Here is a 26,481-nt window from a genome sequence, read left to right on the forward strand (position 1 = left end):
ATACCTACTAAGTCAGTGAATGAAATGTGTTCTATTTTGCAGCTATTTAAAGCATCTGTGATCAAATCCAAACTCTACCACCTGCATGAGTTCAGAATATGCCACCCTGAATTTGCTGCTTTGGTACATTGGTTCTTGTGAGCTGAAAGCACTTGAAAAGCAGCAAATGCTGAGAGAGGCTGTCTCTACACTTCCTTACCTGCCTAGAGACAGACCCTCCAAAAGGAACTCAGGTGTCAACCAAAGACCCTTAACTCCTATCACAGGACAGGAAGCTAGAAGCGGACACCACAACCAGACAACATTTGTCGCCAACTATTACATCTCCCCGGATTCTTCTAAGGGCTCCTTCATCTTTCCTAAAACTCTTTGCTCTGTCCTAAGTGGCCTACATTCCTCCTCCCCTTCCCCTATTTAGATACTGTATGAGCTCTCCAATCTTACCTTTTTTGAGGTATTCATTTCTTTTTTCCTGTGATGCCCCCTGGCATATAATATTTAAAATTAATACACGTATATGTTTTCTCCTATTAATTTGCTATTGCTCGTTTATTTCATAGACCCAGCTATTTAACATAGAAGGGTAGAAGGAAAGGCATTCCTCCCTTACATTCCTATTTTTTCAGTGATAAAATCAGAACTGAAAAGGTGTTGGTTTCAAATAACAACATGCGAAAGCCCCTGGCTGACCTAGCAGCTGGTGGATGACAGTCACTCGGTCTCCCCTCCCCTCCCCTCCCCTCCCCTTCCCTCCCCTCCCCTTCCCTTCCCTTTCCTTTCTTTTTCCACAACTTAGTAGAGAGATGCTCTATCCTGAGCATAGCTCCCAGCCATAGCAGCCTCCCTCGTGGGGCCTGGAGCAAGCCTGCTATTGGAGGCCAACCTACCTTTTCAACATATTTAAAAGTTTGTGAACCATGCTGGTGAAAACTTTTAAATAAAATGGGTTCTATCCTTCTGTCTTAATAAATATACCTTCATAACAATCCTAGAAGGCAAAGTTCTAGTTTAGATTTCTCAGATCCCCCAGATTTTCCTGCCAAAGTCCTATATCCCTACCTGTCCCTCTGCCCTCTCTCTTCTACCCACAAGGGGTCTGTGTGAAGACCCCAGCATGGCCAAGCTCCAGACACACCCCCATAACCAACTAGTCCTGAGGCCAAAGGGCATGCACACCAGCAACCACACTGGCCCTGAGGACAAAGGGATTGGGCAGAAGTCCCAGTAGGCCTCGGAGCCAGTTACTGGGGCCTGTTGAATAGAAAATTCCATGGTCCCAGTTGTCCTGTACTTAGACTGGAAATGAAGGTAGGACTCCCTGGCAGCCAGGATCCTTGGTCCCAAAGACTCCTCATCTCCTTGGTGGAGAGGGGACCACAGAGGGATGCTCTAAATCTCCACCTGAAGCCATGTCTCACCTGGTTCCCAGGTGATACTGCTCACAAGTTTAGTAATTCTTCCAATAATCCCACCACCACCAGGAAATCAATACCCACAAAACACTGAAGTTAATATGATTATGGAATCAGGAAAAAGTTAGTCTATAAAAAGATGTCATTCCCTTTCCTGTATCCATAGAAACAAAGATGAATGTAGCTTGAGTGCTTTTCTCTCACCCATCTCTTCCCCAGATACATCACTGTTTGTATATTTTAACGTTCATTTCTATTCACGCTTAGCACATCTGAGTTTTCTCTCTCCTTCCTTTTCCTTGCTCTTCTTCCTTCCTTCCATTCACTTCTCCCTCCCTCTTGATTTCTCATTTCATGATTTGGTAAACTCATTGTTTTTATGGACAAAAAATACAATTAGAAGTTGCATTTGCTACCTTTAAGAAAGTTCTATCTAGAGTTACACCAGTTAAACATGGAAGGCATACATGGTCCCATCACAATGTGGTAGCAGTGGAAGAGCTCAAACTTTCCTGATTTCTGGGGCTCACCCTTTATTTGATTCAAAAACGTTTAAACTATGAAACACACCTTATTTGTACTGGTGTCACGTTACTGATCCAAGTACTTCTCATTTCTCTAAAGGCAGGTAAAGGGGAAGGAGTTACTTAATGCTCAAAGAACCAACAGGAACAAAAAGGACTCAAAGCACCAGAGTAGACAAACAACTGGACATTTAGCTTTGTTCCACCCTTCACTACTTCTTGAACCAAAAAAAATCACCAAATCTTCCAGTGTTAACTGCTCCTCCTGCTCGCTTACAAATTAGTTTGTATTCTTAAAAATCATTACAAATTAAATATTCTCACACTCTGACCAAGTCTAACTTATTCTTTGAGCCATTTTTCCTCATACCCTGCAAAATATGTAATTCTGTATAAAGTCTATGCAGGAGAGTGGTTCATTTATTACCACTATAGTAACACCATTTCAGGCTTTTATAAAAACAACCAATCAGTCCTTTCATGATGACAATGATATGATAGCCTTTGCAAATAAAGGAAGCACCACAGACCTATTATGAATTGGAGATGTGAGTTTTGTATTGTTGTGTTATCTGCAACTGTGATGATATTTTACCCATCCACTCTCACTCTTTCGCCTGATACTTAATAAGCAAAAATATGCCTTGGCCAAAAAACTAACCAGAGGCTTAGTGTGGCCACAGAGGACAAAAGTAACTCAACAACTATCTTAGTCAGTTTGGGCTACTGTAACAAATATATCATAGACTGGGTGACTTAAACAAAAAACATTTATTTTTCACAGTTCTCATAGCTGAGAAGTGCAAGATCAAGGCTCAAGGTGCTGGCAGATCCAGTGTCAGATAAGAACTCCCTTCCTGGTGAACGGATGTCTGTCTTTTCAAATCCTAACATGGCAGAGAGCAGAGAGAGAGGGAAAAAAATCTCTCATGTCTGAAAAGGGCACTAATCCTATTCATGAAGGCTCCACCCTTATGACCTAATTCCTCCCAAAGACCACCCCCTCCAAATAGCATCACACTGGGCATTAAGCTTCAATATGCGAATTTGGGGGAATCATAAACATTCATCCCCTAGAACCCACATTGGAAAGAAAACAATAATGTCACAATACCAATCATATATGGTTTTTAGAAAAGGCTACCGAATGTTGATCAATAAACTTGTAATAAAAAGTTTCAGTCATTACAGAAATAAACCACACACACACACGACTAAGTCTATATTTACGTAGATGTATTAAATAGAGAAATAATCTACATATGTACAGTCACTTGTGCAGACCTATTTAAATGAGGCACACTTCAAATACAGAGTTCACAGAGAATCATATATAAAACCATTTCCGAAAGGAAAGAATTTTAGCAACCAGCCAGTAAATTTCCTCTGCCTGATCATGCTCCACGGCTCCGGGAGAGTGGCAGAGGGGCCGAGCTAGCTTGGAAACTACGATGATGTCGCTTTCGTTGTTGTGATTGGAAGAAGAGCACTGGAATGAGGTATAGTCTGGTGTGCTCTGGAAACAGAAGCAGGAATGAGATGGGCTTCTACTAAGAATTATTTGCCAGATAGGCCATTCTATACACTTTTACCTCTGATTTATTTTTACTAAAAAATCATCTTTATCAATGGAGACATGTATCATCACAAACGAAAATACAGGGCTCTTAATTCAGGCCTTAACATCTTTTCTCACACTGGTTCCCTGCCTAGACCAGATGGTTCAAGTCATTCATTCTATTTGAAATTTACTGAGGACTTGCCGTGTGCTGGGCAAGATTCTAAGTGCAAAGACGGAAGAGTTAACAAGACAGACAAGGTCTCTTTCATGGAGTAGGGGGATGAGAGATGGGAGAGGAAGTGGGTCAGTAGTAGGCAATCAACAAGAAAACAAACAGAGTTCCCCTCCTGGCACAGCAGAAACTAATCTGATTAGGAACTACGAGGTTGCAGGTTCGATCCCTGGCCTCACTCAGTAGGTTAAGGATGTGGCGTTGCTGAGAGCTGTGGTGTAGGTTGCAGACATGGCTCGGATCCCGTGTTGCTGTGGCTGTGGTGTAGGCTGGCAGCTGTAGCTCCAATTCAACCCTTGGCCTGGAAACCTCCATATGCCATGGGTGTGGTCCTAAAAAGCAACAAACAAACAAACGAAACCTCAAGAAAACAACATAATTGCAGACAGAGATAAGCCCAATGAAGACGTTAAAATACTCCCTTCTCCTCATTCTGCACCTTCTCCCCATTCCCCCTTATCATCTCTGAACGGCAAAGTTTTCTAACAACCTCCCCACCCAACCCTGAATACACCATCTCCTCCTTCTGTGGACACACTGATCTCACCTCTACCTCCATCCTGCCCCTTTATTGCATTCGTTTACCTATCTTATCTTTCCCAATGAGACTTCAGGCCCCTTTGGAGCAAAGGTCAGACACTTTTTCTGAAAGATTTTGCAGTTGTAGTTCTTGGCATATATTTCTTTTTTTCTTTCTTTCTTTTCTTTCTTTTTTTTTTTTTCTTACCATATAACATATTCTGCAGATACCAGTTAACTGAACAAATCTGTTGAAGAAATAGAAACGCCACTAACAGGCTATTATTGTACAATTTAAGGCTTAGTAGAATGACCATGTCGGCGTGATCACACCCTTTTACAAAGATTGTGTGATATTCTCATAAGAACCCTGTTCTATTTCTTAATTAGTGGCTCTCGTCCCCTGTACCAGTTTTTAAAAATTCGCACTGCTAAAGTGATGTCGGTCAGAAATTGAATTGAACAGGTAGACTGTGTCGTTAAGAAGCAAGCCCAGGGACACTGAGAAAAGATCTCATATTTCCCAGAACCCTAGAGAACTTGCTTGCAGAGACAGAGAAATAAATTGTATAACTCAGAGAGCAACACAGCACTGAAGGGAAACAGACGAAATAATCTGAGGCTGCTTTCTAGTGTTGGAAAGCACGCTGTGACCTCACGATGGCTTCGGGCCATCTGTCTGAGGGCTCTAACTAGCTCAGGTCTTTATTTAATGCCTCCTAGGGAACTGCTGGTTCCAAGGTAGGCAGAGGAAAAACTCTTGGCATTGCAGTAATAAAGACCCTCTTAGGGTGATTTAGGACACATCTGCATGATAACGGATATAGCACAGACCCAAATGCAAACTGTAGAACTGGTTGTTTGGAACATTAATGAGAAAATGCCTATGGTCTTGCCAAAACAGTTACAGTAAAGTCATACTAAAAGCTCTATTAGGCATTAGATGTCAGACTTGGATTTTATTGAGGTATATCTAAGAAATGTTCATTATTAGGAGGCCAGCCTATCTTTATAGGTCTGATATGCTCCTCTGCACTCCCTGATGATTTTTCTAGGAGCATGGATTAACTCCGGAGTCTTTCCTTCCACCTTCAAAGACAGGATCCAGCAGATCCCAGGAAAATCACAAATCCTGTGGAGTACGTAAGAAGCCTGAGGTCTTCTGCAAAGTGACCAACAAACATCTACTGTGTTTTGTGGCCATAGACATATTTTTTTTAGTTAAGTTTAAGAAGCGAAGAGCAAAAAGTACTTCCCATTTTTATTTTGCTAATGGAAAAATCTGGATCAAAAAGATGCTGAATTGGTGAATCTCAGAAGAAACCTGTTATTAGAGATAAAGCAGTGGGCTTTTCCTGAATTTCTTATATGTGGCCTCTTCATTAAAGGACAGACAAGAGTTAAAATAGATTAATAGTAGCTTAGTAAATTTGGATTAATAAAGGGCAAATCCTCTTCTATCATTACTGTACTACCATTCCTAAAATTAAAAATAACCACTATTTATGGAACACATGCCATGTGTCAGCCAATATAATAGGCGTTTCATGTGATTATCCAATTTCATTCTTCCACCAGCATTATGTGTTATCATTATCCTACTTTCACGGATAGCAAAACTGAAGCTCAGAAATTTAAGGTAACTTGCTCCAAGTCTTATAGACAGTAAATCAAAGAACCAGGATGTGAAACCAAATGTGTATGACTTTAAACTTTACATTCTGGAGTTCCCACCAAGATGCGAGTTCAATCCCTGGTCCAGGCACAGTGATTCTGGCCCCAGGAACTTCATATGCCGCAGGGTGGCCGAAAAAAGAGAAAAATAAAATTTGCTTTCTTTCCGATGTATCTATCCATGGGCTTGAGAAAAAGTAATTTCAAAGCTCAAACAATACCCCTTCCCCATTAAAAAAAAAAAATCCATTGCATTTTAATCCTGAGCTATCAGGATTTTTTAAAAGCATTAACTCATAGTAGGAATCTTTTAAGATTTAAGGTTAAGTGCATTTATCTTATTTAATTTGATTCATTTGCATCACTAAAGCGAAGCACATTTTTTGAGGAAAGAGACCTGCTAACTGCAAGCTTGTTCCATGGGTTTTTCTAGCCTCATGGTAGTTTTTCAGTCTAGAATGACAGCTCCTGGTGGGACTGTGAGAGCTCAAACAGTGTGCTTCAAAGCGGGAGAGTCAGGTTCTGAAGGATCACATAACAGGTACTGCAGTGGCTACTTAAAACATTGCACAATATCCACATCAAAATGAAGTTTACTAGAACAAATGACCTTCAAGAGAAAGGGAGAAGAAAAAGAGAGGGTAGATGGGAAGGGATAGAAATTCAGGGCCTGAAACAGGACGTGTTGTAATAACTGTGCCAAATGATCTGATGACCATCACAAAATAAACTGCAGCTATTTCCTCAAAAGGCATTCAGTCGAGGCATGCTAAACCTCTCTTACCATATTTGGATGTTATTCGATTTACTCTAAAGGAACGAACACCTATGTGATTTTCAACAAATCCTTTATACCATCCGATGACTAACATGCCTTATTTTTCGCAGACATGATTGTAGCTTCATGCCCCTATTTAAGATAACCACTATCAGAGCTCAGCGCAATTACCTAGATAGATCTCACAGTGTGACATCTCACACCTATCTATTGAGATAAACTATCTTTTGCCCGTTTCTAAATCATTTGCTTTCTGGTTCTTCCCACTTCTTAAATTGGGTGGAGGAGGGAACAGGAAGGGGAGGAGGTAGCCAAAAAAAGGACAGGACACGCTTCCGAAAAATTTAGAGGCATTGCTTCTTTAACAATGGAAGTATAATAAATTTATCCTGTGGATTACACTTACTTTCATTTTCTTATTTTCTTACTTTCCGCCTTATAGAGGAGGTGCTATCTGATTTTCTCCTCCACCTTAAGTGTTTTCTTTGCAAATAGAGGAGTTGGAGGAAAAGATCTCGGAGTGCAGTAACCTAATGGGAGCTGTAGGTTTCTTGGAGGTTACCTTGTAATTTCTGGTTGTACTCGGTCCTGTCGGACTGGCTCCTCCTCAAGGTACCAGAGTGGTCCCCGGGAACACTGCTCTCAACTGCAGTGTCCGTCTTCCTTCTCTCCAGCATATAGAGCCTGGACCTCAGGAAGGGGAGATTCTTTTTCCTGGTGCCCATGTTTTCTTTCCCGGGGGCTTCTTTGGGCTCCATCGAGGCAGAGACCAGCTCAAGAGGCCAGGGAGGCAGCGGCTGGCTGCCCACAGCCGGCCTCAGGGTGGAAGTTAAAGCCACTGGCCTAAGCAGGTTAACTGTCCCCTTCTAAGTCATCAGCTTCACTCCAGGGTTACCTGACTGTGACTGCCACCTCTGGAGTCCCAGGGCACCACCCCTATGAGGTCATTCTTTTTTATGCCTAGAATCCTACAGGGGGAAGCTGCCACCTGTTACCTGAGAGACCTGCCGCACTGAGCTAGGCAAAGCAGGGACTGCGCTGTCACATGCTACGGAGGCAAACAAAAATCCCATTGTGTGGGGCGAGGGGTGGGGGCGGGGGAAAGGAAAGAAAGAGAACAAGGCAAGGCGGGGAGGAGGGGAAGCACGCGTGTGTAACCTGTGGCTTCTGGGTTCAGTGTGCGCCTCTGGGTATGCACAGGTGCGCTGGGACGCAGGCGCGCTGTGGTGCTGCTGCCCCCAGGCAGAACTGTGTGTGACTTTCAGCTGGAGTCACCCGCACGTGACCGCAGAGCTCGAGAGGGGCCAGGAAGAATTTGCATTCGCATCACAACAGTGGGGACAGAGTCCTTTTTAAGGAGTACTGTGCCTCGCTCAAGGCCATGCTTTCCGCCTCTAAATGCAACATTCAGAGACTGTTTACGAAAATCAGACCTGCCAAACCCTGATCGAAACAGAACTTTGCACTGGAGAGGGATCTGGTGGAAGGCACAAGGAGAGGGACTGTCCATAGAGGCCAGGAACCTTTCTGATTTGTCCCTCTCCACGTGCTGCCCTTGCCTGAGATCAGCCTTCTCACCGTCCCAAGCCGGTTCTTCTGAGTTCTGGTTCTAGGGAAAATAAGCTGTGAGTCTGCGTGTGATTTCTTTAAGATCTCCACCCGGTCCCTTTCATAGATGGAGTGCACGAAAAAGGCAGCTCACCTTGGGAAAAGAAGAGGAGAAAAAAATGTTTGAAACTGAGAAGAGACACGTAGAAAGTGGAAAGGCTAGGGGGCAAGGATTAGGGGGAGGAGAGGGGAAAGACAAATAGTGGTGGGCCTTGCATTAATTTTTTTTGAAGTTGTTTTTCCTCGTATTTACGGAGATTTCTCAAGGGGGGAAATTCTCGGGAGCTCTGGGAATGTGCCGAGTGTTTTGTGCGTCCTTGTTAAAGAAAAGAGAGACCCTCAGGAGGAAAACAGTTTCTTTTTTACTGTAAAGGAACTGCCAAACTCTAGCTTTGTGCTGCCCGTTTTGAATCATTAGCTCTTGTTAGACAAGGTTTATAAATGAGGAAAAAAAGAGATAAAAACATTTTCCTCACTCAGAATGTGTGGGTTGAATACAATTTGCATAATTATCTGAAAAGATAAATGACAAATCTTCACCCACTATAGAGACATCTATATATATATAGCTTGCCATATTGAATGGCTTTTATTTAATATAACTGATAGTCTTTTTTTAACAAGCCCTTCCAAGTACATTTAGTGTGGCTTTTCAAGACACATTCACCACTAAAATGTACAATGAGCTTTTTTATTCACATTAAAAAATCTCAATTGTATTCTTATATATATACACATATGTGTATATGATATGTTTGTGTATATTTACCTGGTTACTAACAGGCATGGAGCCTTAAGATATAGGACTACTGCAAAATTGTGCAATTAAATGTACAGGACTTATAAGAAATATGGGATTAGGCTTAGAGTACTGAAAAACTTTGTCAGTGACCCATAAAAAAAAGATAGAAAACAAAACCAAAAAGCACAGTTTTTCACATGTTAAATGGTTAAGAAATACATAAATGTATGTGTTCCCATTGTGGCTCAGTGGGTTAAGAAACTGACGAGTACCCATAAGGATGCAGGTTTGATCCCTGGCCTCCTCGCTCAGTGGGTTAAGGATCTGGCATTGCTGCAAGTGGCAGTGTAGATTGCAAATGTGGCTCGGATCTGGCATTGCTGTGGCTGTGGTGTAGGCTGGCAGCTGCAGCTCTGACTCGATCCCAAACTTGGGAACTTCCATATGCCACGGGTGCAGCCCTAAAGAGGAAAAAAAAAAAATACATAAATGCTGCAATAAATATGGCACTTTATATTGAAAAACACTAAAGGTAGCTTACGGAAGTGGCATTAGAAGGGTTGCAGCTTGTGAGTCATAGTGAAGCAACAGGAGAAGGCAGTCAGAAATGTACACCACCAAATGTGAATGGGTGTGGCTCATATCTGAAATCAGTCCCAAGACCTGAAATCACTGGTAATCTTGAGGAGTGTACATGTGTGAGTTTTGTGTATTTCCCTGTGACTCATGGCATCTGGGTACAGTTTTCTGCATTCACCTGGAGTTTCAAGTAGGTGAAGTCACATGTAAGCAAATGTTAAATTGTCTTATGCTCAAACGGTTCCCTGATAATATAAGTTTTGGTGGAATAAATTTAGGTTTTTAAAACACACGTTTTAGCAGAATTGACTTGTAACCTTTATTATATTTTAAATGTTTATCGATTGAGAAGATATGTAATATGGCTACCACGAATTCAGTAGTAAATAATGCTTTTAAAATTTATTCACAGTAGTCAACTTTAAAATGTCACTTTTACAAATAATAGATAAATTATTTCAAAACAATCTTTGAAATCAATGAATGGGGCAGACCCTGTTAGTTGCTTTCTCAATATTCATTCCTACCACCCCTGACTCCATGCCATTCCTTGCCAACAGAACACTTCCTTTGTTCAAGGAAATATTAGGCTTGGCCAATTATGGTGCTAGTTTTGTGTACTCTTTTCTAGTCCTTATTGTCACTAGATATAGCCATGTAATCCCAGTTCTGGCATATGAGACCTCGGTGGTAGTCTGCTAGAATGAGGGGCAGGGTGTTGATTCTGGAAAGCTTTTGCTTCTGTAATGAGAGGTTTGTTAACAACTGGCTTCATCCCACTTCATCCAGACTTGATCACAGATGTAATGCACCCTGTGTCCATAAGAAAAGACTGGAGAACCATAGGCTCTGATAATATTGAGCTACTGAGCCAATTCCAGTGGCCATCCACTGTGAGACTTGTGTTATGAGGATGAAAAGGAACCTTCCTTCCTAAAGTCATTGTTAGCTGGCATTCCTGTCAATACATTTCTAAGGAATTCAACAGACAGTGCTTGATATAAAATGAATTCGTAATTCTTTTGCTTATCTCTTTGTCACTGTTTAAGCCAATGTGTTTAGAATCCCTAACATAAAACATGGCTTTGTTTTATTGCTGATAAGAAGAACTAGGCTTGAGAGATTTTGAGTGTTTTGTCACTGGAGCATTTTGCTAGAATATGGATGAGACTGGAGGAACCAGGCCTCTAATTTGTCTGTGCTTTTATATTTTAAAGCACAGACAAAAGCATTTCAATACAAGGATTTCATATTATTTAAATAAAATATTGGTATTAAGACTTAATTTTATTGGTAGCAGAGAATAAGCAGTTCATGGTTCATTATTTTAAAGAATACTGGACATTAAATCTAAGACCCAGTTTTAGTTTTGGCTGTGATAGAAATCAGCTTCATGACATGACAAGTGACGTAATCTCTCTAGGTCCCAATTTCTTCATCTGCAAAAGTGAAGAGTGAGTTAGTCATCTGTGCTATTCACTGAATATTTGCAGAGTATTGCACTGCCCTGCACCTTTTCAATTTAGGTGTGGCCATGTAACTTGCTTTGGCCAAAGAAAACCGGTTAAAAGTGACGTGTGTTACTTCTGGAAAAGTGTTAAGAATCGGCGTGTGATTTGTTACAGTTTTCTTTCCCTTGTCCATGGTGACTGGCAAGATTCCAGGCAGAGGCTGTTCCATCAGGATGAGTCCCAGAAGAAGGGTGACTCGGAGCAGAGCTTCCTGCCTCCATAATGGTTGTACAGTTGGAGCTTGAAAGAATTCTTTGTTCCATTAAGCCACTGAGATGTGGGGGTGTATTTTTTTTTATTACTTTAGCATAAACCTAAATTATCCTTATTGATATAGGGTGTATATTAAATGATACATAAAACTTCCCAGTCTAGCATTGAATGATTTCCAGATTCTAAAACCTGGTGTTATTAGATTGTAAAACTCCTAATTCCAAAGCAGAAATCACATCTCTTGAGCGAAGTCATAAATAAATTGGATTGGAACAAGGAAAAGTACAACTTAGTGTAAGTTAGGAACTTTTTATAGGAGTCAAGAAATGCTCAGACTAGAGTGGTTGTGTTAGAGATGGAGAAATATTGATGGATTCAAATGCATTTTAAAAGGTGAATTTACACAGACTGAATATAGTTTGATCGAGGTAAATGAGTAAGAAGAGGAATGAAGGATGAATTATAGGTTTTAAGGGTGGATAATCAGGAGGTTATTGGTGCTCTATGCTAACACAGGAAGAAAGAAGAGCAAGAGGAAGAGGAAGGTGGGTGAGATTGTCAGGAATTCCACTTAGGATAGATTAAGATGGCTGTAAAGTATTCCAGGAAAATGTCAGGTAAACTTTGGATTTATAAATCTGGAATCACTATTTATATTTTAGATGAAAAATTGGGAGTCATCAGAATATACATAATGTTTAAAATCATAGATTGATGAGACCATTTAAAAAGAAAACATATCCAGAAGAGAATGGCCAAAATCAAGCCCTGAAGAACTCTCAAGTTAGAGACGGGATTAGAGGAAAATCCAGCAAAGAAGGCAGAAAAGAACAGCCATTTGATTCATGATCATTTATATGGGAAAAGAATCTGAAAAAGAATGGATATGTGTACTTGCATAGCTGAATCACTTTGTCATACAGTAGAAATTAATCACCACATTGTAAATCAACTACACTTCAATCAAACTTTAAAAAATGAAGGGAAAAAAAAATAACCCAGCCATTTGAAGGGGGGAAAAAACAGAAGAATGTGGTATCGCTGAAGTCTGGAAGTGAGTTTTTCTTTTCTCTTTCTTTTTTCTTTCTTTTTTTTTTTTTTTTTAAGTATTCTCATCTAATTTTGGAAGCAAATTTTTCCAAAATGAAGGGGTATACAGTTTGCTGAGAGGCTAAACAAAATGAAAATATAGAATGATTCTTTGAATTTGGCACAATGTTGATCATGTATAAACTTTTTAAAAGCATTTTCAGTAAAGAGCTAGAGGTAATAGAAGGGACTCCATTAAAGGAGGTAAAGAGATTGGAGCACATGGGAATAACCTCCTGAAGAAGTTTGTAATCATTTATTATTATTAGACAACTACTCTATATAAGGATTATGCCTAGGTAAAATAGTGAGGAAGGAAGACTCATACCCATATTTACAAAATTGGAAACAGGTTCAGAGAAGTTGAGTAATTTTTCCAAGACGGCACAACTCATAAATAATGGAGTAAAGACTCAAACTCAGTCCTTTCTTTGAGCAAAGCCTGAGGTCTTAGCCCCTCTGCTATATGTAAAAGTGCTAGCAAACTGCCTGATGTACAGCAAGCACACACAAATGCACTTTTCTTTTCACCACTTAAGGCATCTAGGAACAATTCTGTATTACTTATCCTTTATTCTTTGGTATGAGTCTGAGGGACCTGAAATCTCACCAACACCTAAAGTGATTTTCACGCACAGTTAAACTTGGACAATTCCTGCAGGCATTCTCCTTGTCCCCAGTGTCTCTTTGCTCCAATTCATTTTACCCAATGCCTCTTGAATTTCCTTTCTAAACCATAAATCGGTTCGTGTCATTCTTCAGATTAAAAAGCTCGATGGATGGTTTCCCACAGCAGGCAGAAAAAAGTACAGACATGCTCCAGGCTCCAATCAGACTGTCCAGTTTTGTTCCCAGTCACTTACTGTTCTGGTTATTGGTTGCTATGTAACAAATTGCCCCCAACACAGTTGCTTTAGGCAGTGATTGTCATTGTCTTAGTGCTCATAGTTTCTGTGAGTCGGGGATTTGGGGAAGGCTCAGCTAAGCAGTTGTGGCTTGAGTTTTGCCTATGTTTCTAGACGGATGTTGGCAGGAGGTGACATAGCAGGCAGTTGGAAGAGCTGCAGGTTGACCATGCAGCCTTCTCCTGATGGATTCAGTCTCTCTTTGATCTTTCCACGTGGGCTACTTTGGGCTTCCTTCATAGTATGGCAGCCTTAGGGACGTCAGACTGCTTACATCATGGCTCAGGGCTCCAAAGGGGAGGATCCCAACAGAACCAGGAGAAACTCTATCCACCATTATGGCCTATCCTATGAAGTCACAAGTATCACTTCCACTCCCCTTGTTCAAGGGGAGGGAACATAGAGCCCACCTTGTCAAAGTCACATTATAAGAAGAGTTTACAGAAGGGGAGAAATTGCTGTGGCTATCTTTGGAAAATGACCTCCGACTCATATGTACTCATCACATACTTCATACTCTCTTCTCTCTTAAGGCTGATTTTGTTCAGGTTGTTTCTTTCAGTGGGAATAGCTCTCCCCATCTTGTAAAGTCTTACTCATCCTTCAAGACCCAGCTTGGATGTCCCCTCTCCTGTGACATTTCCCTTCTCTCTCCTGAGAACAATCACTCACATTCTCCTCTGGAATCACATAGCAGGATACCTCTATCATAGCTGAGCCAGCTCTATATATTCTGTGACTTGGTAGATTATGAGCTATTCAAGCTATTTGCCTTTGAAATCTCATGACTAGCAATCGGAGCTCCATAAATGTTTGTTGTTGTGGGGGTCAAGAATAGCAGCTTAAGGTCATATGTATCCTCCTAATATATGGGGAGAGGCTTAGCTGTGAGCTGCAGTATTTTTTTTCTCTCTCTCTCTGATTAGTACCTTCTTTCCGAGAAAAGGAAGATACAGATCTGGAAACAAAGGAGAAAATCAGAGAATGTCACTTCCTCAAAGATGAGGTCATTAATGCCTTTGTGAAATGACCATAAAGCCAGCTTTGAGAGCTTGCTCTTCAACTACAAATGGTTCATAGTGCCCCTGCTATCTTGTTGCTATGTTTTTATACCCACTGCTATGCTTCCAGAAAGCAACAATTTCTGTTAATGCACTGACCAAGCAGCAGCATATTAATCCCTTCAGAAAACAATGGATGGGAGCTGAGGTTTGGAAGGAGGTAAACCTTCTAATGTTTTTGTCCCTTTGACTGAAGTAATTTTAGCAATGACATATGATCGTAGTTGGGCTTTTGTCTCAGCGGTAATGAATCATCCTTTACAAGATCTTCAAGGTTGTCGGGGGTGGGAGTGGGGAAGAATCTATCTCGGGAAAGAGAAGAATCCTTGCAAGTGCCTGGGAGAGCCTGGCTGTGATCAAAACCAGCTAAATAAGCAAGAAAGATTGTCCTTGGAATCTCTGAAAATCATCTATTTAATGATGTCAGGAGCGAAGTCAGATCATTGGGTTCAATTTCCAACAGTTCATGCTCTTCAGGCTTCATTGAACAGTTATTCCAACAGAACAGCGACTCGGGTCAAAATGATTGATATAGGAGAGAAACCAGTCTCATTTCCCAGGGAGAATCCTGATTTCTTTTTTTCTCCCTCTCCCCAATGTCTCCCATCTTTATTGCCTCAAATTTGGGCTTAATTAGCTTCTGAATATGAAACAGAACTATAGGGACTTTTTATTTCAGTTGTAAGCAGCCAGCTTTCCGCTTCTTTTATTATAATTATCTATAATTCAGAAACTATTTATGGAAAAATAAATTCTTAATATTATGAATAAAATATTTAAATTTACATATCATAGTACCATTTTTTATTGTTTTATGATCCCTTTGGTGTTTATATGGTTTTGGTTCCTTATGGCCTTGTTTTTCTAAGATGTAGAAATGACAATTTTTCGACTATAGCGACTATTTCTTGGGAAATCAATTAGGAAACTGGTGAGTAAATATTGCCTGTTTTCCATGATCCTACAAGGAAATGCACTTTTTTTTTTTTTTTTTTTGCTGAGCCTACAGCATGCAGAGGTTCCAAGGCCAGGGATCGAACCTGTGCCACAGCTCTGACAATGCCAGATCCTTACCCCTCTGCACAACCAAAGGAACTCCATAGTACCATGTTTTATATGCAGGACTATATGCTACAGGCTCAAAATATGTGGCTATTAAATGGTCTTAGAGACTCAAGTAAAAGAAATAATTTTTTTTCTTCCACCTCTAAGACATTTTCTCTTTTATTTCGCTGGATTTTCATTTGTGCAGAAAACTCTTTGTTGTAAGAGCTCAGTATATTGACTCCAGGCAGATACTTGTGCCTCAGTTTGGAGATGAAAAGCAGTAGCTGTAGGGAAAAAAAGTGCATTTTTAGTGAGCACATAATTACAGTACATTTTACAGTAAGTAAAGTGCATTTTTAGCGAGTAGAGTAAGGACTCATGTAAATAGCTTAAACTAAGATGCACTTTTCTATGGATTGAGGGACTTTTAGAAGCACATTGGGCCACTGAGCTAATCAGAGACATTAGCCTTATTGTCTATGACTTCTCCAGTTTCTCTGTTGCCGTGGGATTAAACCATTCAGCCCCCCTGACTCAGTTTCTTCACTTTTCCAGACGGAGGTTCAGATCAGGCTCTGCATTTTGTGGACCTGTATTGCTGTTCCTCCCAAGAATATTATTAAATTCAAAATTATAGTATCCATGGCAACCATAACTAGGTCAGTTTGCACTTGGAGTAGCAAATAACATCAGAGCATCTATACCCTTTTCCAACCAGCCTCTGGTGTTTGCAAAACTTCATTAGGCTTCTGAAAGTAAGCGACTTTGCATCTGGGAGACCTATTTTCTTATTTGTGATCCACAAACTCAGAAAACTTCATGCAAATTAGACAATGTATATACAGTTTTACTGCACCAACCAACATGATTATTTAAATAATGGTTTTAATTGTGAAGTTCAATTATTTCTTTTAAAATCATGTGATTAAGGAGTTCCCGTCATGGCACAGTGGTTAACGAATCCGACTAGGCACCATGAGGTTGCAGGTTTGGTCCCTGCCCTTGCTCAGTGGGTTAAGGATCCGGCATTGCCCTGAGCTGTGATGTAAGTTGCAGACATGGCTTGGATTCAGCGTTGCTGTGGCTCTGGCGTAGGCTGGCGGCTACAGCTCTGATTGGACCCCTAGCCTGGGAACCTCCATATGCCGCAGGAGCAGCCCAAGAAATGGCAAAAAGACCAAAAAAAAAAAATCATGTGATTAATATCTAATAAAAATAACACCTACAGAAATCTTGTAAAAATTGTTGGAGTGATATGGAGATAACTTCTTTCCACTTTGGTCACAGCTAATAATTTTATCCCAAGGCTATTGTGTTCTTATTAAACAAGGAAATAGTCATTGTTCCTTCCTATTCACTGTTCAAGTATTTTTACCTAATGGTATATATAATGTGATATATTTTTATGGAATAAAGCAATTACATTTATGTACATATCATTTCACTCTTAGGAAAAATCTGAACAGATATATACTTGGACAGGCGACCTGGAGGGGAGGCAAGGGGAATTTTCCTTTTTACTTGAAACATTTGAAGGTTTCTGTGTTGGACATTTTTAAAAAATATACCAGTTACTAAGTTCTTTATAGCACTGAACTCTTTGCGCCACCTCACCCGTCAAAATACTTTCTCCTCTTCAAATCAGTAAGCCAACAGTATTAAGACTAGCTACCATTTATTGAGTACCTACTACATGCATTTGCATACAGTAGCTCATGTAATCCGCAGAAAAACTACAGGAGGCAAATATTATCATTTTTGTTACACAGATGCAGCACTGAGACTGGAGGAAGTTACAGCACTTCACTCTAGAACATTGGTAGAGGGCAGGAGTGAGATTCTAGCCCGGGTGATTTTTCCTATTAAAGCATACCTTTTCTTCATAAAAAAGAGTAGTCTCTGCCTTTTCTATAGTCTCTGAGCTGGTGATTCCAAAAGAAAATAATACCTGATTGTCAGAATCAGTGGATATTGAAGTATATTTTCAGCCTTAACCTACATAATTCACATCTTAGGAAACTGAGATCCAACAAACTTGCATGATTATGAAAGGTCATCCAGTTGGCTAGTTGCAAACCCAGAACTAGAACAGAATCTCTTGATGCCTAAACACTTCCCACAGCATGTTATTAATCCCGACACAATTTCCCTTCTAAGTCATGCTTGTAAGTTCTGGCATAATTTGGCTAGACTCTTGAAGACAAATAGCTCATTTTGTGGGCATTCCTTGCACAGGTATTTTCCTCTTCCTTTCTTTGTTGCGAGATATATATACATATACAGAAAGAGAGAGAGAGAGATTAGGAGTAACCCAGAGCAACCAGAGCCAGACTTAAAAACAAATACGCCATTTGATTTTAAATGTGCTAAATTTTGCCCTAATATTAGTATGAATAGTGTATAAACAAAATGTGCAGAACATTTCAGGGTGGGATTATAAGACTAAATCAGAATTGTAAAGAAACAAAAAGTTTTGAGAATGCGAGTAGGTTAAGAAAATAGAAGGAGCTTTTAGAAGGCAATAATAAGAGAGATTTAGTGAGACCATAAAAGGAAAGAAAGGAGAAACAGCTCAGAGACTCTGAACTGTGTCCACTCCGAAAGGGAAGTCTGTGCAGGGAAATTCAGTAAGCCGACTGTACAACAGGATGGTAGGAAAATCCAGTCTTGGACAGACCACGGAAGGGAATGCTGCTTTAGCCTATTACCAAAGAAAGAAGCTTGATCCAAACAGAAGGAATCTGGACTCCTCTGGCAGGTTATAACAGAAATATTTAGCATACAATTATGGCAAAATGTATGCCTGTGTGTCTAGGGAAGTAGAGGAGGAAAGTAGGGATGCTCAAAAGATAGATAGAAAGATGGGTGTGGCCATTCATGTGCTGATTTAGAAAAAAGTCAGAAAGCTGGAAGGGAATAGCAACATAAACTTGAGATAAGTTCAATTAACCATAGTACCTCTGTGTACTTTATCTTATCACTTTTACTGAGACTCGTGTTGATGTTAGTGTCACGAAATTGCTTACATGTTTTAAATCATTTATCCTGAAGTTAAATCAAGATGCAAGGTGAAGTCACAGATTTCATCCCTGAGTACTTACGGAATGCCTGCAATTTGCTGGGCACAGTAGGAGCCCTCCCAGGTTGGGGGGGGGGGATAGACCACACTTTCTCAGAATTCTGATTTAGCGGGGGTTGCCAACGGTCCTCAAAGAGCAATGATATGGTGAAATACTCTGTATTTCTGCTGACTTTGGTGAGATTTGGTGAGTGTTGTGACCTTGGTAATGTCGGTCCCATTTGGGGGAATAAGCACACATAAACTGTCCAAACCAAACTGGATCTACACCACAACAAACTCTGATTTCCATAATTAATCATTAATCCATGAAATGAAGCTTTGTGTGGGGATTCCAAAACTTTGCATTTTCCTGGAAAGTATGCATCATGTGATTTACCATCATGATGCCTAATCGAACCTTTTACTGCATCACCAAAGTGCCTCCCTTTAGTAGACCGATTCAGTGTTTCCCCTTTTGACAATTGCCACAAAAATATAACAGTGCTAATAAAGAAAGGTAGTCTCTGAAATTATTTAAGGGCTACCGTATAGTTTCCCCCGTTTTATCCAAGGTGATTTGAAATTCTCTTGTTAAATTTTTCTCTTTCTAAGTCCTCTGGCCTACCTCCATGTTAGGTCTGAAGGTTTCCTAAAATGCCACTCTGTAATTTTTTACTAATGACTTTGATAAGATTTTACCTTTTCTAGTATTTGGTGCTAAATTCTCTCTCTTGATTGTAATATCAGTGTTTCTCAATTAAGAAATCACCCATATACTGAATATTGCTTGGAGTGAACTTACTTCTAAAGCTATCCAATTTCATCCATTACTTGTGGATTTTTCAATTTCATTTTTTAGATAGCATTTACTCTCTATGTTTTAAGAAGACCTTGTAGATCCGCCAGAGACTGCCCATAAACTTAGAAATTAAAGGGGTCATTTAAGCATAGCAGTTAAATGTTCTAAAGGGCAGTACTATTCACAATGAGCTGGAATGTCAAAGCAGGTCAAAAAGCAGATGCACCTGCTCGGCACAAGGAACACCTCGGGTCACACACAGAGAAACCCTGCCTTGAGCAGTCCAGGTAAAGCAGGAAGAAAGGAAACATCGCTTGCCTACCTCCTTTTCTTCTCCTGTTTTCCTTTGGATAAAATTTGCCACATGGGAATTAATTTCTTCTTATTTCTGGGTTTCACGACCTTCGCTGGATTGCAGAAGGTATCTCAAGTTAGGCTCTATGTCTCCAAATTTATTCAGCCATTATCATCTCTGGCCTAGATGATTACACTCCTCTGCTAATTCTTGTTCTTGCCCCCACTCTGGGCCCTTACAATTTGTTCTTTACAGAGTTGCCAGAATGATCTGTCAAAAATGGAAATTGCATAATAGCAATCGTCTTCCTAAAAACAAACCCTCTTTGATTTGGTCCCTGCTGATATAGGCAATTTCATCTCAAGCCACACTCCTCCCAGACTTTTTTCAATCTGATGCACCTTAGTGGAAATTTATTTTTATTTGGTTGTGTTTAGAATGTGTGCTCTGTGAATCTGAGGAGCCAATAGTTTTCATCCTGTGGAAAGTCCCCACCATTTTCTCTTCAAATATTGCTTATCCCCCATTCTCTATTTTCTCATTCTCTAGCTCCTGTGAGATACATGCCTATTTTATTTTATTTTATTTTATTTTATTTTATTTTATTTTATTTTATTTTATTTTATTTTATTTATTTAGGGCTGCACTCGCGGCGTATGAAGTTTCCCAGGCTAAGGGTCAAATCAGAACTGTAGCTGCTGGCCTATATCATAGCCACAGCAATACTGGATCTGAAGTGCATCTTGGCAACACCAGATCCTTAACCCTCTGAGCGAGGCCAGGGATTGAATGAACCTGTGCCCCACAGATAAATAGTCAGTTTCCACTGAGCCACGATAGAAACTCCAATACATGCCAAATTAAAATACTTATTCTGTTTGTGCTTGTTTAATTTATATTTCTTAATTTCTTTCTGTTTGTGCTCATTCTGGCTAATTTCTACAGTTCTCACATCCAGTTCACAAATTCTCTCTTCAGACATATCTAATTTTGCATTACATGCATCCATGTATTTTTTAATATTGTGACCATTTTTATTTCTAAAAAATATAATTTTGACCCTTTTTAATTCTGTTGGTCTTTTTTTTTTTTGTAAGTTCTCATTCTTTTGTCATGTCGCAAATCCTTTTTATATTTGTAATACTTTTAAGCTTTCTTATTTTTATTGTAAGCTTTTTTATTAGCTTTTTTCTCTGCTGTCTGAAATTTCTACTCAAGTCTGCTTTTACTCTCATGACTTATTTCCTTATATGTTTCATAATTTTTGATTCTAAGATTATTTTAAGTGCTTTTTCTCTGTGGAAAATCTTAGTTGAAGATGTGTCCTTTTGCTACTTTTAGTCTCCCTAGAAGTGCCACAATTGGGAGCACTTTTTGTGTTCCTCATCTTGGGAATTAGCAAACTTTCCATGTATTTTCAATTCATGTAAGAGGAAACAATGGTTACAAATTCACAGAGTAAACTTTTTCTTCTTCACTTACAGCCCAGGCCAAGATATTGATTCATTCAATAAACATTTAGTAAGTTCCCTCTGTATGGCAACACTGAGTAAAATACTGGGAATATAGCAATGCAGTAGATAGACAAAGCCCCCACTCTCATGAAAGTTATATTTTGGTGGAGTGCCTTTTTGATGGTGCAGAATTTTTTCTAGATCCCTAGCAGGAAATGCAATTTCAACTTTTTCCTCCATTGGGTCCTTGGCCTCATTTCTTATCTCATCGTGGTTATTCACATTTGTACTCTTGACTACCAAGTCCAGCAGTATTCTTCCCCCCACTACAACTTAGTTTGACCTTACTTCTTTATGGTGCCCTCTCTATTTTTGGCAAATGGAGACTTTAATTACTTTATTCATAAGCTCAGCTATGCATGTAAATGTAAATAGAAAATATTATACTCATCATTTCTATGTGCTTGGTGGCAGAGGGAATTAGAATATCTGGTGTACCACTTGCAGGGATTACATTTCCCTAAGTCAATGATTCTCCAGCCTAAAGTCTCCCGTTTTTTCCCCCAAAACACACCAAATTCTCACTTATGCACAAGTGGAAATTTACTTTCACTTTCCCTGGAATCCTGTTTCCTAGGTCTTTGCTTTGCTGGTTTCTTTTTATCTTTCAGGCTGTGATCAAATGTTACCTTTTCATTGAAACTTTCCTGCACCACCTTGAATACTCTCTATCTCTTTCACTAATAATCTTATTTTATTCATCACTTTATTGCTATTAGAAAGTATTTATTTAATTGCTTACTTTTATCAGACTTCTATCCCACTAGAAGGTAAGCTCCTTGAAAGCAGGGATCTTTTTTCTCTTTTGTTTACCACTATTATTATAGGATCAGGCCGTCATGCTTTAATTCAGTCTTAGGGTCCCTAAGAGTAGGATGGCCAAATATTAGGTCATATTAGTGCCTGCTTGCTAATAAATGTTGTTTAATAAAATGTGTGTGGGGAGGAAGAACACATGTGAGATCAATCTGGTTTAAGATGGTGGTACAAGAAGAAAAACACAACATCATTACTAATGGTTTCTAACCAAGACCTTCAATTTGAATTCTAGATTATAGATTTTTCAGGGTCAGAGGCATGAAATAAAAGACACTCAAAAGAGGATTTAAGGCAAAAATCTGGAAGGTGGGACATTCCATAGGATAAATTACCCAGGCTTTTCAGCAAGTAAGGGTTTAGTAAATCCTGTAGTTAGTTTCTTTAGTGACGGTGCCTGAGTCTTGATCCCTAAATAGCACCACATCCAGTCACTGATTTTTGGTATTCTGTTTTCTTTAGTGAAGAGGTAAGTTCTCTGAATCTTGCCTTTAGAATATACGCATCTGCCTCCAGTAATGATGCAACATGTATTTGGAGCACCCAAAGTGGAGATAGGGTGCATTACCCAATTTTATACAAGTTGTGATAACTAGCTTTTGCTTGCTTGCTATAAATGTTGTTTAGTAAATGTGGGGGTGGGGAGAGAGAATTTGGTAAAAGACCAGCTTTCATTATAAATCTCTCCACTTCTGGTTATCGGTAACTATAGAAACTACAAGAAAGAGCCTAATAGTTTTAGATGATTAAATTGCCTTTAAAGTATATTTTTAAAGCTATTTAAAATGTCAAAGTAAACAGATAAAACTGGGTACCTCTCACTCTACCAGTGAATATGTGTATAACCCTCATATAAGACATTTCCAAGAGTTCCCGTTGTGGCTCAGTGATTAATGAATCCGACTAGGAACCATGAGGTTGCAGGTTCAATCCCTGGCCTTGCTCAGTGGGTTAAGGATCCGGCGTTGCCGTGAGCTGTGGTGTGGGTTGTAGACGAGGCTCGGATCCTGCGTTGCTGTGGCTCTGGTGTAGGCCGGTGGCTGCAGCTCCAATTCAACCCCTAGCCTGGGAACCTCCATATGCCTCGGGTGTGGCCGTAGAAAAGGCAAAAAGACAAAAAAAAAAAGACATTTCCAGAAATATATTGCTTATATTAATTCCAAATCACATCCTTTCTTTTTGTCAATAAAAGGCTTCTCTTAAATATAAATATTGAGTTACCCAGTTTCATTTCATGTTAAAATATAGCTTTAATTTTAGAAATTTCCTTCTTTGGGATGATTTATTTCCCAGAGTACAGTCTTACCAAGGTCTCATTTCTTCCCTTTAATAATGTAGAAGAAAGCACTGTTTCAACTATAAACAGAATAGAGAAAAAAACAGTTGTCAGACTGGTAGCTTCTCTCTCTCTTCATCTTATGACTTGAAGACACGTACTCCACATATCTGTCCACCAAAAGGACAAAAAATAGACTTACATATAAACTCAAAGAGAAAATAATTATTTTCCAAAAAGGCTTTTGATTTGTGCCCTGGACAAAAACAAGGATGGTATGAAGATAATTATGAAAGCTCAAGATAGAGAGAATAGAAATCAAAGCTTTTTATTCCTGAAATTTCGTATCTCGGTTAGCTTATTATATCAAAGCATGGCAATTTTTAAAAGAACTTCTTTCAGTAAAGAACAGCTTCCAAATCTCTCCTCCTTTTTGTCAGTCTCAGCATCCCAGCTAAAAGAGAGAGGCAGATGTCTTCAGGACCCTCTAGAAAATAATGGCTTCAAATTGGCACCAAAACTGCAGTTTCTTAGAATGGAGTATAGAATTTATTTATTTATGATGTGGGGTGGAGGTCAGGGCAAGTTTTTTTCCCCCAAGTAAAAATTCTGGTGCACCCAATATTTAAAACAGACAGAAGAGTAGAACGGATCTCTAAGACAGGCTCAACTTTGCTATTTTTTTAATTGGTAGAACAGGTTCAATTACTGCAGAATCCTAGGAGCACACTCTCAGAAACCTGTGGATCACGTTCAGAACTGTCCCACACTGAGAAAGTGCAATTCAAGATGATTTGACACTATTAAATCTGTTTAGCCCAGATTTCAGAACAGCTGCTTGGGAGCTCACGTTGTGGCTCAGTGCCAACGAACCTGACTAGTAACCATGAGGATGTGGGTTCGAGCCCTGGTCTTGCTCAGCGGATTAAGGATCTGGCATTTCCTTGAGCTGCAGCATAGATCACAGATATGGCTACAATCAGGCGTTTCTGTGGCTGTGGTATAGGACAGCAGCTGCATCTCGGATTCGACCCCTAGCCTGGGAACTTTCATATGCTGTGGGTGCAGCCATAAAAAGATTAAAAAAAGAAAGAAAGAAAGGAGGAAGGAAGGAAGGAAGGAAGGAGGAAAGAAAGAAAGAAAGAAAGAAAGAAAGAAAGAAAGAAAGAAAGAAAGAAAGAAAGAAAGAAAGAAAGAAAGAAAGAGAGAGAGAGAGAAAGAAAGAAAGAGAGAAAGAAAGAAAGGAGAAAGAAAGAAAGAAACCTGCTTGAAAAAAAATCACAAGAGCTTTTAATGTTTGCCAAAGTTAATATTTTACCTTTTCTATTTATTACACAGCATACCAAAGAATGAGAAAAAATATCCTGTAAGCATGTAATTTTGAGCAAAAGAGAATCAAAACATAAACAGAGGGCTTTATGTGTCTTTCTGTATTAAATGCAAAGATGCCGTAGAGTGTATTACCGCTAACATTTATTGAGCACTCTCTATGTGCAACGTGCTCCCTCTACTTCTCATGGATCCTCGGGCTTACTTCTCACAAGAACCTCTTGAGATAAGTACAAGGACTTCTTTAACAAAGAGGGATACTAAGGTTAGGGAGTTTAAGTAACGTTCCAACATTATAAACAGCCAGTGATGGAGGCAGAATTCAAACTCAGGTATAAGTTTCTAATCATTATGCCACATGCACACAATGTTATTGAAAGAATACTCATCTTTTAAAAGAAATTGTATTATAATTCCTTTGGCCTAATCAACTTTTTTTTTTCTTTTTGCCATTTCTTGGGCCGCTCCTGTGGCATATGTAGGTTCCCGGGCTAGGGGTCTAATCGGAGCTGTAGCCGCCAGCGTACGCCAGAGCCACAGCAATGCAGGATCCAAGCCCCGTCTGCGACCTACACCACAGCTCACGGCAACGCCGGATCCTTAACCCACTGAGCAAGGCCAGGGACTGAACCCGCAACCTCATGGTTCCTAGTCGGATTCGTTAATCACTGCGCCACGACGGGAACTCCAACTTTTGATAATTATATTTCCCTCACGACCTGTGTGACACTGGCACCTAGTCAATGACAAAGAAATATAGTTGTTACTATGGTTTTCAACAGATAGGCCACATCTTCACTGATCACGTATTTCTTATCTGTGAAAGAAGAGAATAACTTTCAAAAAGCTAGAACTTTATTTTTTTAATTATTTAATGAATTTTATTATATTTATAGGTGTACAACAATCATCACAAAGAACTTCACTTTGAAAATCAGAAGCTGCACTAAGGAAAACAAATGTTAAATTGCCTATTTCTAAGCAACATTATTGACAGAGCAAAGGTCACCTTGATTGATGAAATACTAATCTGTATCTGGCTGGGAAACGATGGTACAAAATAGTATGGTACAAAAAAAAAAAATTCTCCTTAAACCAAGAACAATTCAATCTCAATTATGCATCACAGAGAACTTTTAAAGTTATGTGTTAAAGTTCAGCCAAAGGTGAACATGTTTAATGCAAAACATGTGCCATGTTTTTAAAAGTTGTTTACTCAAAGATGAAGGGAGAAAAATATTCGGAATTTTGGTTGCAAGCAGAAGTTTTTGAATCTGTTTAACAGTTTCATTTTTTTTCCAATAGATTAAAATGCAACGGCATGATTCTCCTTTATGAGACAATTAGGCATTCCTTGTATTTAGCTTTTACCTTGCCTTTAGAAACCAAAGATTAGAGTTGAAATCCTTTAAGTCCATTTAACTAGTAGGGAATATATTTACTCCCAACCCCTGCCACTAAAATTTATTGTGATTTTTCTGATGATTATAAAATGAGAGTTATCCATTATAGACAGTGTTGAAAATATGGGAAAAGATAATAAAAATTAAAATTAACTGCAATTCCAGAACCTAGAAAGAATACTGTTTTTGTCATGTAAAGTACATCTTTCTGATGATTTCGCTATTTTTATATCTGTCTATACACATTTCTACAAATATGAAACCCTACTTTGCAGATTTTTGTAATGATTTCAATTAGAATATGAAATAAGCATCTCTATGTCACATATTAATATGTGTAATTTATATAACAATTTGACTCGTTAGAATTTAGACATTCCCTTTTTTTTATTATAAATGCTATGACATTAAACATCCTTGCACATAAATCTTTGCATGCATGCTCTTTTTCTCCTTTCCATAGACAAGAGATATTTTTCAGAAAATGAAAATATGATTCCCCAAACACTAGTCTATTAGTCCAATGATATTTT

At 39.3% G+C, this 26,481-nt stretch overlaps 1 protein-coding gene across 1 annotated transcript in view; it reads right to left on the minus strand.

The window, feature by feature from the left end:
- The window catches only part of ARHGEF38 (Rho guanine nucleotide exchange factor 38), a 135,764-nt gene extending 128,063 nt beyond the window's left edge, over positions 1-7,701 (minus strand). The window contains exon 1 of the mRNA XM_047799214.1: positions 7,263-7,701. Coding sequence (XP_047655170.1) covers positions 7,263-7,458 — 196 coding nt within the window. The 5' untranslated portion in view covers positions 7,459-7,701. The remainder of the gene's footprint in view (positions 1-7,262) is intronic.
- Between the last annotated feature and the right edge of the window lie 18,780 nt (positions 7,702-26,481).

Source organism: Phacochoerus africanus, chromosome 10 (genome assembly GCF_016906955.1).
Source record: "Phacochoerus africanus isolate WHEZ1 chromosome 10, ROS_Pafr_v1, whole genome shotgun sequence".
In the NCBI taxonomy this organism is placed as follows: domain Eukaryota; kingdom Metazoa; phylum Chordata; class Mammalia; order Artiodactyla; family Suidae; genus Phacochoerus; species Phacochoerus africanus.